Genomic DNA, 12,904 nt, shown 5'->3' with positions numbered 1-12,904 from the left:
AGTGAAAAGACAAATCCATACATTAAGGGATATGGCAGTGGTCCATGCTGTTTTGTTAAGTAGTTAATTAGGTAATGGGCCCAGAAATTTAAGAGAATTAAACCTGCTGAGTGCTGTAATTTCGTTCAGTCAAAATTCTGAATACTTAACCCAGATCCCATTAATGTTTGTATAAGTTTTTTTTTAATTATTCAAATGTATTTATCACATCTGTAGTTGTATAATGATCATAACAATCTGATTTCACAGGATTTCCATCCCACAGCTTGGGCTGTATAAGTATTTTTACAGACAATTTTGAGAAGTAAATACCAGAGAAAAGAAGACTTACATTTTCAGTTTTTTAGAGTGAATAATTGTTTCACTGAATAAATTGATAGAAAAGTTAAGATGCAGTTGTGCTAGAAAGGAAACTAGTGGTCTTAAAAATAAGCCCATGGGAGTTGCCTGGTAGCTCACCTGGTTTCCCCTGCAATGGCACGGGTTTGATCCCCGGCCCAGGAACTTCTGCATGCCACAGGTGCAACCAAAAAATAAACAAAAACAAAAATAAGCCCACGAGTTCCCGTAGTGGCGCAGTGGTTGGCGAATCCGACTGGGAACCATGAGGTTGCGGGTTAGGTCCCTGCCTTTGCTCAGTGGATTAATGATCCGCGTTGCGGTGAGCTGTGGTGTAGGTTGCGGAGGCGCCTCAGATCCCGATCCCGCGTTGCTGTGGCTCTGGCGTTGGCCGGCGGCTGCAGCTCCGATTCGACCCCTGGCCTCTGAAGCTCCATATGCCGCAGGAGCGGCCCAAAGAAACAGCAAAAAAAAAAAAAAAAAAGCCCAAGGAGCTTAGTGAAATGGAAGGAGGGGGGAATTCCTGGGAATTGGGAAATCCACGGTTTTGACTAAACCTTAGGCTCTGTGATTCTAAGCAAATCACGTAACCTCTCTGGATCTTATCCTTGGCTAAAAATAAGTGATTAGACTGAATGAACTCAGAGGTCTTCCTTGGTTTAAAAAACAAGCAAACAAACACTTATAAAATGCTAATATATTCTGAAGTGTTAAACCTTTGTTACAAGGAAAAAAATACTCTATTAATAAGCTAATTTATGCAAAATGAGAATACTATTTGCTTTTGTTTGCACTAAATTCAGATCTGCTTCTACATTCTAGGTTGAATTTATGTTTATACCTGTTTTAATTCAGGTTTATTTTTAGAAAGAACATATAGACCTTTAACTCCAAGCATATTTAATTTTCTATATTAATGGGGAAAATTAGTAGTATATATTTACCTTCAGAGTATCTCCAGGCTTAACATATTCCTTCCAAGTTCAAATACTAGCAAAGTTCATTAGCAGGTAAAACCCCTCTGTGGCCATCAGAGTGAAGAGTCCAGGTTGGGAGCTGAGACAGAGATGGGGGGAGGGGTAATATGCAAAATGGGCCACATTGAAAAAGAAATACAACCATTTTTTCACTGTGCATTGTTTACACTGTACATTTTACTCTAAAAAGGACAGAGGAGACATTTTTTAGAAAAGTATGAAGTTAAAAAAAAAAATCATCTGTAGGAGTTCCCCCTGTGGCACAGTGGGCTAAGAACCCAACTGCAACAGCTCAGGTCACTGAAGAGGTGTGGGTTCAATCCCTGGCCTGGTGCAGTAGGTTAAGGATCTAGTGTTGCCTCAGCTGTGATGTAGGTTAAAGTTTTGATTCCGATACAATCCCTGGCCTCGAGAACTTCCATATGCTATGGATGCAGCCATAAAATTTTAAGAAATCATCTATAATTTCACCACCAAGGGATAGATTATTAACATTTGGATCACTATCTCTACAGATGTCTTAGAATGTATATGAATTTTGTACATTAATATATAAATATATAAAAATGGGAGCATAATTTTTATACTGTTTTCTATCTTTCTTGTTAATCTAATAGCATGTATTTCCTGTGTTCTTACCACAATCTACCTTCAAATGTTCTATCACTTTACCTATAGTGGAGACCTCTGATTATAGGATAATTCCAGTTCTTTCCTCCCATCCATCTACCTATAGTTGTTGTAAAATATGCATCTTACTTTTGCATATATTTTAAACCCTATAATTCATTGTTACCGTTTTTGCTTTATCTTTTACAATTATCTTTTGTATTTACTTTCACTTTTGTCATCTCTATTCTCATTTGACAGGTGTTTATTTTCAGTTTTTAAAGATTCCAGTTTGCTCTCTCCATAGCATAATTTTTGATGCTATAATTATTGTCATTTTTCTCTATATGAAATCTGTCCAATTTTCTTTTTTCTTCTGGCTAAATTCAAGATTTTTCCTTTATCTTTCATTTTCAGCATTGGACTGATGTGTCCTATCTTGGAGTTCACTTGTGTATTACTTACCTTGTTTGATGTCCTTGAGGCTTCTTGGATATGTAGTTTCATGTATTTCATTATTGTGAGTGAATTCTTGGCCATGATCTCTTGAAATACTTCTTCTGCCCTGTTTCCTCTCTTCTCTTTATGTGACTCCAGTCAGATATTTTATATTGTCCCACAGCTCTTGCTTGGGTGTTCTGTTCTTTCTTTCCATTCTTTTTTAAATTTGTGTTTCAGTTTGGATCATTTATATGGGTATGTCCTTAAGCTCACTGATTCCCTCCACAGCTGTGTGAAGTCCACTGATGAGCCTGTCAAAGCAGGCTTCATTTCTGATGGTGTGGTTTGCTTATCAAGTGTTTCCATTTGACTGAAACCCCCTAATTTTAGATGCCTGCTACTCACCTATTTCACTAGCTAGAAGCTGACACACCATAAAAACTGAGGGAAATTATATTCTTGCCTGGAAAGGTCCGTAGCTCTTCTTCCATCAGGCTGTAAATGTGGACAGTTGAGCCAGGTGGGTCCAGAGCTGGTTGGTTGTATTGTTTTTGTTTTTGTTTTTGTTTCTCTATCCCACATGTTTGTTTGTTTATTGCAGAAACCTACTTTTTGTTTTTTTTTTATATATTATTACTCTTTATTAGAGTATGATTGATTTACGGTGTTGTGTCAATTTCTGCTATACGGCATAGTGACCCAGTCATACATAAATATATACATTCTTTCTTTTGTAGAATCTAAAATATGGCACAAATGAACCTATCTACAAAACAGAAACAGACTCACAGACATAGAGGACAGACTTGTGGTTGCCAAGGAGAGGGGAGGAAGTGGGATGGACTGGGAGTTTGGGGTTTAGTAGATGCAAACTATTACATTTAGAGTGGATAAGCAGTGAGGTCCTGCTGTACAGCACAGGGACATATATCTGGTCTCTTGGGGTAGAACATGATGGAAGATAATATTTTCTTTTATTTTTATTTTAATGGAGTATAGTTGACTTACAATGTTGTGCCAGGTTTTATTATTTTTTGGTAGCAAACATTGCTGGGGTTATTAAATAAAATGTGTAAGTAGTACATTGATTAGAACAAAATAATTTTCCCAAATCTCTTAAATTATAAGTGCCACTGAAATTTTTTTTTTTTATCATTATCGTCTTTTACTAATGGCTGTATTTAACACTAAGCTGATAAAATTCCTGAAGGTCTAACCTTCCTCTTTCAAAAGTCTGGACGGTCAACTTCCAGCTGAGTTTCCATGTTGTTGGTGCCTCCAGCTTCACATTTCTCTAGGGGGCGCTGCGTGACCTTCTGCTGAGGGCCAGGTTGGGTGGGGTAGAGGGTCAGGGAGTCAGAGATTTTCCCAGGTTGTTGTGTTGCCCCCTCAGCTGTCACTGCACGCCTTGAGCACAGAATCACCACTCACCAAGCTTGCTCCACCTTAGGCTGGGCTCCTGCTGGGACTGAGGGGTCCTTCATTCTGGATCTGCTCCAGTGAGGAAGCATGAGGAGGCCTCCAGTCCTGGTCTCTCTGAGCCTTTCTGCCCTTTCTTCTGTGCAAGCCAATCTCTGCCTCATATCTGTGGTTACAGATTTGAAGGCCTCTTCCTATATCCTAATGAACTGCAACCCAGAAAGCAGGCACAAATTTCCATTTTCCAAGCAGCTAAGGAGGGTCTCTGAAACAAGCCTTCTTGGCTTTAACATCCTTGGACTCTTTGAATTTGTTGGAGTTGCATTGTTTTGTGGCTCTGGTATCATGGAAATGAAGTATGGAAATGGAAAAGCACTGGGCCTTGTGCATGATAGGGCATATAAGTTTTTTATTGGTTAACTGAGGAATCTAGGGAGTTCCCATTGTGGCTCAGCAGTAACGAACCCAGCTAGTATCCATGAGGACGTGGGGTTGATCCCTGGCCTTGCTCAGTGGCTTAAGGATCTGATGTTGCCATAAGCTGCAGCTTGGACCCTGCATTGTTGTGGCTGTGGCATAGGCCAGTGGCTACAGCTCTGATTTGACCTCTAGCCTGGGAACTTCCATATGCCATGGGTGAGGTCCTAAAAAGAGAAAAACAAAAAACAAAAAACAAAAAAAAAACCCTGAGGAATCTAAATAGAAATGTCCCATGGACTAGTCCCAAGGCCTCGCTTTCCTTTTGACTTGTTCTTTTTTTTTTTTTTTTTTTTTTTTTTTTTTTTTGTCTTTTTGCCTTTTTGCCTTTTCTAGGGCTCCTGCAGCATATGGAGGTTCCCAGGCTAGGGGTCGAATCGGAGCTGTGGCCACCGGCCTACGCCACAGCCACAGCAACGCGGGATCTGAGCCATGTCTGCAACCTACACCACAGCTCACGGCAATGCCAGATCCTTAACCCACTGAGCAAGGCCAGGGATCGAACCCGCCACTTCATGGTTCCTAGTCGGTTTCGTTAACCACTGCGCCATGACGGGAACTCCTAACTTGTTCTTAATTGACGGAAGCAGTCACTACCTGTTCAGCCCCTTTTGACAGAGATAAGACGCAATAGTCTTCAGGCAGAGCCTTTCTGATCCCTGCCTGAAAATACCACACATACCCCCTCCCCACTCCGAGTATCTAGAAAACTGAATTCTGCTGCTAATTCTGTCTCTAATTAGCTGTCTCTTATTAATACACAAATTACTTACCAGGTCTGTTCCTCAGTTTATTTATCAGTCACATGGGATTAATGATATGGATCTTGGAGTTTCCGTCGTGGCACAGTGGTTAACAAATCCGACTAGGAACCATGAGGTTGCGGGTTCTGTCCCTGCCCTTGCTCAGTGGGTTAACGATCCGGCATTGCCGTGAGCTGTGGTGTAGGTTGCAGACGCAGCTCGGATCCCACGTTGCTGTGAGCTCTGGCGTAGGCTGGTGGCTACAGCTCCGATTCGACCCCTAGCCTGGGAACCTCCATATGCCTCGGGAGAGGCCCAAGAAATAGCTTAAAAAAGACAAAAAAAAAAAAGATATGGATCTTATTTCAGCAGATTGTTGTGAAGGTAAAATGAAATTATGTAAGTAACGTACAGCATTTTCTAAAGCACTCTAGAAATAGAAAGTATCCCTCTAGAAGGGGTCAGAGAGGTGTAGAAAAACGTGGGAGTTCAAATTTCAAGACACCCTTTTGACATCCTCGCATCACCGTATGAGAGCACATGAATATGGAAGAGGCCACAATTAGAAAGAGAGCTCTTCCTCTCACTAAAATTATCCCACTTGTGATAAAGGTTAATTAAGTTCTTCTACACCAGGGCAAAGGCACATTTTTAAAGGGAAATAGCATGTCAGCCCTGACACGTTGGGGGAGTAATGAGGTCTCCATGCCATATAGGACCCTGAGCTCAAGAAAGCTCTCCTGTTAGACCACCTTTCCTCTAGGCCTATCCTGACGCTCCATCTGCCTCAGGTCTAGAATTCATCCGTGGTGCTGTTTGGGTCAGTTATACACTTGCACTCAGACAAAGAGGCAAGCTAGACAGTCAAAAAGTCATCAGGAAGTTTCTTTCCTCCAGCTTTCCTTTACACCCCAAAGTGTCCACACCAAAGTAGGCCAAAGCATACACAATGCACAGCCTATAATTTGATTTCCTCTTCTATAATCTGTAGCACATGGTTGAAACCTTCAGCCACAAGCCAATGGGTCTGAAGTGGAGGTCAACCAACTATTGCTTACTCACCAAATCCAGCACACCAGCCGTTTCTGTAAATAGTTTTATTGGAACACCACCACTCCTGTTTCTTCTGTTTCTTTTCTTCTTTTTCTTTCTTTCTTTCTTTCTTTTTTTTTTTTTTTTTTTTTAATGGTCATACCTGCAGCATATGGAAGTTCCTGGGCCAGGGATTGAGTTTGAGCCACAGCTGCAACCTATGCCACAGCTATGGCAATGCCAGATCCTTTAACCTACTGCACCAGGCCAGGGATCAAACCCACACCTCTGCAGCAACGCTAGCCACTGCAGTTGAATTCTTAACCCACTGTGCCACAGTGGGAACTCCCAACCACTCCCATTTCTGTGCATATTGTATGAGGCTGCTTTATCAAGGCAGTGCTGGTGAATTGCAATGGAGATTGTGCAGCCTGAAAAGCCAGAAATGTTTGATATCTGAATTTGGCTGATTGCATCCTCATGGCAGAAAAAGTATGCCTACCAGTTGGTCTAGAGCTATTTAGTCCTGTCTACTCGCCACCAGCCTCACTAACACACATTTGTTTTGCTTGGATCCTTTTTCTCCTTTCACTTAATAAACTATTATTGAACTGAGTTGTACTTTGGCACCCAAGAATAATGAGACAAAAGTTGTTCAGATGCAAGAATGTGGTAATGTAGTCACTACTAAAAGTATCTAAGTAGAAAAGTTTATAGAAAATACGAAAAGAATGTGCTAACACTCCATGAGGGTGCAATTAGCCAAATCCAGAATGTAGCAAACTTTACATAATAAATTACCCAGTTTACTATTATTATTATTTTTTAACAGCTGCTCCTGTGGCATATGGAAGTTCCTGGGCTGGGGACTAAATCTGAATGGCAGCTGAGGCCTACACCACAGCCACAGCAATGGGGGATTCAAGCCACATCTGCAACCTACACTGCAGCTTGCGGCAATGCCAGATCCTAAACCCACTGAGCAAGGCCAGGGATTGAACCTGTGTCCTCACAGAGACTATGTTGAGTTCTTAATCCACTAAACCACAACAGGAACTCCAAAACTTGATAGCTTTTATGTTGTATTTGCTGTCACATGACAAAAATGTAACCCCTTATAAGTGTTGTTCATTTATCATGTAATTGACTTTTGTGAACTGCAAGCCTTAAACTCATATTGTTACTACACAAGAATAGGGAGCTGTTGTTTTGGCAGAATGATGCCCAACATCTCCTGAGTTTGGAAGGACCATGTAACTGAGGTCTTCATGACCCATAATATGTTAATATCTCCTTACATCTCACATTTTGGGTTTCAAACCAGATGACACATTGAAATTGATCAATTCAACCAAAATTTAAGTATGTGTGTCTCTAAACATTGAATCAGGTTCTTGATTCTTTAGGAGCAGATAGATGTTCTCTTTGGCTAGTGGTTTAGCTTCCTTTTTCTGCTATACTGAAAAATTAATGTTTAAAGCAATCCACTTCTACTACATTACCAAAAAAAAAAAAAAAAAGAATAAGGATGCAAAATAGAGAATGTTTTCATTCTATACATATATTTTCTTCACAGCCTGGAAAGAATCACAGCACCTGTAAGATACTTGGAGGAAAAAAAGGATGGTGTTGAAGGGACCATGATTGGAGTATCAGATTGTCCTGACAGTATGTCTGTTCCTCAGAAGTAGTTGGAAAAAAAAAATCATCACAGTCATTTTTTGTGAGATGCTAATAAATGCCTGTGAACATATTTTAGCCCAGCATGCATGGGAAGCCCTGTGACCATGTAGAGCAGTGACAAATTGCCCAGTTTGAGTTACTCTTGAATCTCTGTGACAGCTTATACTCAGATGACCCAGAGCAGGCTCTGAGTAACATGACACTCCTTTCACCAAGTCTCAGCTGACTCATCGGCCACTTAGGCAACCACGCAGTAGCCAGAGTGCATTAGACACATTTATAGGGAAACGCAGTGACTTAAAGGCGCAGAATGTTAGGACAAAAACAATCACCATTTTGTCCATCAGTCAAGTGAAATAAAATTGGATCCTACCCCACAGAGTGTATCCCTTAACATTCATCCTTCTTTTGGATCTCCTCCTGAGTGAAAGTCCTAACACAGAGACATGCTGGGAAACATTCTGTTCACAATGGATTAAAAAAAAAAAAAAAAAAAAAAAAAAGCCTGAGAACGTGTTGGGGAAGTTTTATGAAGCAGTGTTTCTGTTGAACTCAAGATAATAAAACTGAGTTCCCTGGTGGCTCAGCAGCTTAAGGACCTGCATTGTCATTGCTGTGGTTCAGGTCACTGCGGCGGCTAGGGTTCGATCCCTGGACTGGGAACTTCTGCATTCTGTGAACCTGGCTGAAAGAAAAAAAAGAGAGAGAGAGAGATAATAAAACTGTGCTTTTTTTTTTCTGTTCTTCCACAGAATGACATCACTCCTTTACATGTTGCATCAAAAAGAGGAAATGCCAATATGGTGAAACTATTACTTGATCGAGGAGCTAAAATCGATGCCAAAACAAGGGTAAGGGTACAACTCATGAACGTGTTTACACTTCTTTTCAGGAAGCGGGAATAATTCTCCTGATACCTTTATTGCTGGTTCAGTCCTGGCTTTCTCTTTATTTCATTTCTGTAGTCTTTTCAAAAAGGGCTGCTCAGTTTATGTCTCTTAAAATGGGATAATGACCCATATTTATAAGTCTTTAACAGACGTTTAAATCATTCCTGGCTTTCATTATAGAGACTAAGGCCTAGGTCTAGAGTTTTAGTCGAGTTAAAATTTTAAGCATGTAATCGCTCTTGATACTGCAGGCAGAGCTCTTGGGCCAGTTTGAGACGAAGGCTGGCAGTTGTTCTATTTAAAAACAAATTGGTCTCCCTTTGCCCACTGCTGGTAGGAATGTGAAATGCAACAACCACTATGAAAAACAGTCTGGAGGTTCCTCAAAAAACAAACTAGAACTAGCATATTTTCCATCAACTTTCCTTGAGGGTATACACCCCAAAGCACTGAAAGTATCTTGAAGCCAAGCTTGCACAACCATATTTATTGCAGCATTGTTCACAGTAGCCAAGAGGTGGAAGCGGCCCAAGTATCCAGACAGATAAATGGATAAAGACGATGTGGGATATACATACAGCACAATATTAGTCAACCTTACAAGGAAATCCTGTCACATTCTACAACATGAATGAGTCTTGAAGACATTATGCCGAGTGAAAGAAGCCAGTCACAAAAGCACAAATACTGGATGATTCCAATAGATGAGGTATTTAGAGTGGACAAAATCATAGAAACAGCAGTAGAAAGGTGATTGTCTGGGAATCTGAGGACAGGAAAATGAGATAGAGTTTCAATTTTGCAAGATAAGGTTCTAGAGATGTTATGCAACAATGTGAAAATGTTACCACTACTGAGCAGTGTACTTATAGATGTGTGATTATGTGTTTTTTACCACAATGTAAAAAACTTTTTTCAACACGTATCAGTCTAGCTCAGTGTTTGACATGCTGCTTGTTCAGTGTGATCACTATGTCCGTGGGGCGGCGGCGAGGAGAAGTGAAACTTAGAATCAAGTTGGAATCCCAGAGGGTAAGATTAGCCAGTTGACTTAGGTCAGCTATGTACCTTTCTGCACATAATTTCTCTATCTGAAAATAAAGAAAATTAACGGCCACCTTGAAGGGTTGTTGCAATGAGCAAGCTAATGTTTGTAAACTGCGTTGGCATAAAGTAGACCAGATATAAAGTCTAGGAGTTCCCTTGTGGCACAGAGGGTTAAGGATCTGGTGTTGTCACTGCAGTGGCTTGGGTTGCTACTGTGGTACAGGTTTAGTCCCTGGCCTGGGAACTTATGAATGCTGCAGGCATGGCCAAGAACACTCTCAAACAACTGAGTGTGCACCATTCAGTCATTACTAGTAGAGGTACACCTCAGAGATATCACAGGTTCAGTTCCAGACCACCACAATAGAGAATATCACAACTAAGCTGGTTACATGAATTTTTTGGTTCCCCAGGTATATAAAAGTTAGGTTTACACTATACTGTAGTCTATTAAGCATGCAATAGCATTCTGTCTTTTAAAGTGTACATAATTTAATTTAAAAAATACTTGATTACTAAAAAATGCTATTTTGCAAGTCATATCTTTTTGCAATAGTAACATAGAATCACTGACCAGAGATCACCATAATAAGTATAACCATAATGAGAAAGTTTTAAGTGGTACAGGAATTACCAAAATGTGATGCAGAGACATAAAGTAAGCAAACACTGTCGGAAAAATGAAAAAATGGCCCCAATAGACTTCCCTGACAGGGTTTCCACAAACTTTCAATTTATAAAAAAAAATGCATTATGTGTGTATCCCCATTGTGGCTTGGTAGTGACAAGCCCAACTAATGTCCATGAGGACTTGGGTTCGATCCCTGGCCTCGCTCAGTGGGTTAAGGATCTGGCATTGCCATGAGCTGTGATGTAGGTCGAGGATGCAGCTCTGATCCCGTGTTGCTGTGGCCATGGTGTAGGCCGGCAGCTACAGCTCCAATTCAACCCCTAGCCTGGGAATTTCCCTATGCTACGGGTAGGGCTGTGAAAAAAAAAAAAAAAAAAAAAGGCAGTATCTGCAATGAGCATAAAACAAAGCACAATAAAATGAGGTATGTCTGTGCAACTCTGAGCTCCAATTAACATTAAACTTCTACCTAGGGATTTTCCTTTTTTCTTTAGTATTTATTTTTCTGAAGTATAATTGACATATAACATTGTATTAGTCTGAGGTGTACAACATACTGATTTTATATTTGTGTATATTGTGAAATGGTCATCATAATAATTGTAGTTAATGGCTGTCACCACACATAGTTAACATTTTTTTTCCCTTGTGAGGAGAACTTTGAAGCATACTTCTCCCAGCAACTTTCAGCTACATAATACAGTGTTATTAACTATAGTCATTATACTGCACATGACATCCTCAGGGCTTATTTATTTTAGAACCGAAACTTGGTACCTTTTGACCATAAGCAGGGATTTTCTTTTTCAACATTCCACATAAGAGTGAGGATAACCAAATGTGGTCTCACCATAAACATCCTCCTATGTAAGTGTTTAAGGTCGTTTTCCCTGTTTTGTCTTTGTACAGCTTGCAATCCTGTGCTTCCCCTTTCCAGGAATCCTGATCTCCCTTTTTCTAAAACTGGCCTGGTACTTGATTCCTGTAGTTCCTTGATTCACTGCTGCATTTATCTATCTATCTATCTATCTATCTATCTATCTATCTATCTATCTATCTATCTATCTATCCATCCATCTATCCATCTATTCTGGGGGGGGGTGCACTCACAGCATATGGAATTCCCAGGCTAGGGGTCAAATCGGAGCTGCAGCTGCCAGCCTACACCTCATCAGCGACCTACACCACAGCTCACGGCAACACTGGATACTTTAACCCACTGAGCAAGGCCAAGGATCGAACTGGAGTCCTCATGGATACTATGTGGGTTCGTTACCACTGAGTCACAGTGGGAACTCCCGCTACTGCATTTATTATTCGTTGCATGTGTTTACCCAGTAAATGATTAAGTGCCTACCATGGGCTAGATGCAGTTGAGTAATAGAGCAATATGACAAGACATTTGCTGTACTCTCATGAAGCTGATGGGTCGTTTGTCCCCTTTATACTGTGACCCAGAGACTGCCCAGCCATGAGAATCCAGCAGGAGACACAGACTTCTTCTTCTTGGTAACTGTTAAATCCTGAAAACTCTGTATGTCACCTCAAAGAAACCAGCATTCTGGAAAGGAGGAAGGAACGAAGTTGAAGGTTGACCCCTACAAGACTGTCTGGAGCAGTCAATTGAAAAGAGGGTCTTGGAGTTCCCGTCGTGGCGCAGTGGTTAACGAATCCGACTAGGAACCATGAGGTTGCGGGTTCGATCCCTGCCCTTGCTCAGTGGGTCAAGGTTCCGGCGTTGCCGTGAGCTGTGGTGTAGGTCGCAGACGCGGCTCAGATCCTGCGTTGCTGTGGCTCTGGTGTAGGCCGGTGGCTACAGCTCTGATTAGACCCCTAGCCTGGGAACCTCCATATGCCGTGGGAGCGGCCCAAGAAATGGCAAAAAGACAAAAAAAAAAAAAAAAGAAAGAAAAGAAAAGAGGGTCTTAGTGAATTGACATGGCATCATTTGATAAGAAGCTATCATCAGTAACTGACAAGCGTTTTCTGCTGAGTACTTGCTGTTGAAAGCACTTGTAAAGAACAAAAGTTAGGGGAATTCCCATAGTGGCTCAGTGGTTATCGAATCCAACTAGGAACCATGAGGTTGAGGGTCGATCCCTGGCCTTGCTCAGTGGGTTAAGGATCCAGCGTTGCCATGAGCTGTGGTGTAGGTCAAAGACTTGGCTCGGATCCGGCGTTGGTGTGGCTCTGGAGTAGGCCGGGATCTACAGCTCCAATTAGACCCCTAGCCTGGGAACCTCCATATGCTGCAGAAGCGGCCCTAGAAAAGGAAAAAAAAAAAGGATAAAAGTTAGGGAATCGTTGCTTAGGCCATCTGGTTACCAAGACAGCTAAGGGGTCACTGGTGAAGAGGGAGAATTTTTGTGAAGACCCAGGCAGATCCAGGACAGTGGAGCTAGGCAGAAAAGAAGCTGGAAGAGCTATACTTGGATACCCAGCTGGAGTGTTAGTGAGTGTGGGGATTGGGAATCACCTTATTTCTCCCTCTCTTGATGCAACCACCAGTCACCAGAACTGCAGAATTGCTTGTCAGTCATTTTGCCTTACTTAACAAACACTTTATTTGATAAGTGTATTTGGTACAGTGAGAGGACAAGGTATATAGGAAATTCA

General features: G+C 41.3%; 1 protein-coding gene across 51 annotated transcripts in view; it reads left to right on the top strand.

The window, feature by feature from the left end:
- Positions 1–12,904, top strand: part of ANK3 (ankyrin 3) — a 777,589-nt gene that overhangs the window by 560,960 nt on the left and 203,725 nt on the right. For all 51 annotated transcript variants that reach the window (NM_001445066.1, NM_001445067.1, NM_001445068.1 and 48 more), the window contains 1 exon segment: positions 8,473–8,571. In NM_001445066.1, coding sequence (NP_001431995.1) covers positions 8,473–8,571 — 99 coding nt within the window.

The sequence above is a fragment of the Sus scrofa genome, chromosome 14 (genome assembly GCF_054392235.1).
Source record: "Sus scrofa isolate SSC_HxYL_T2T_F1_AM1 chromosome 14, Sscrofa_HxYL_maternal_Yorkshire_Landrace_v2.0, whole genome shotgun sequence".
NCBI classification, from domain to species: domain Eukaryota; kingdom Metazoa; phylum Chordata; class Mammalia; order Artiodactyla; family Suidae; genus Sus; species Sus scrofa.
Note: the sequence above shows the minus strand (reverse complement) of the source record. Positions and strands in the feature narration are given on the sequence as shown.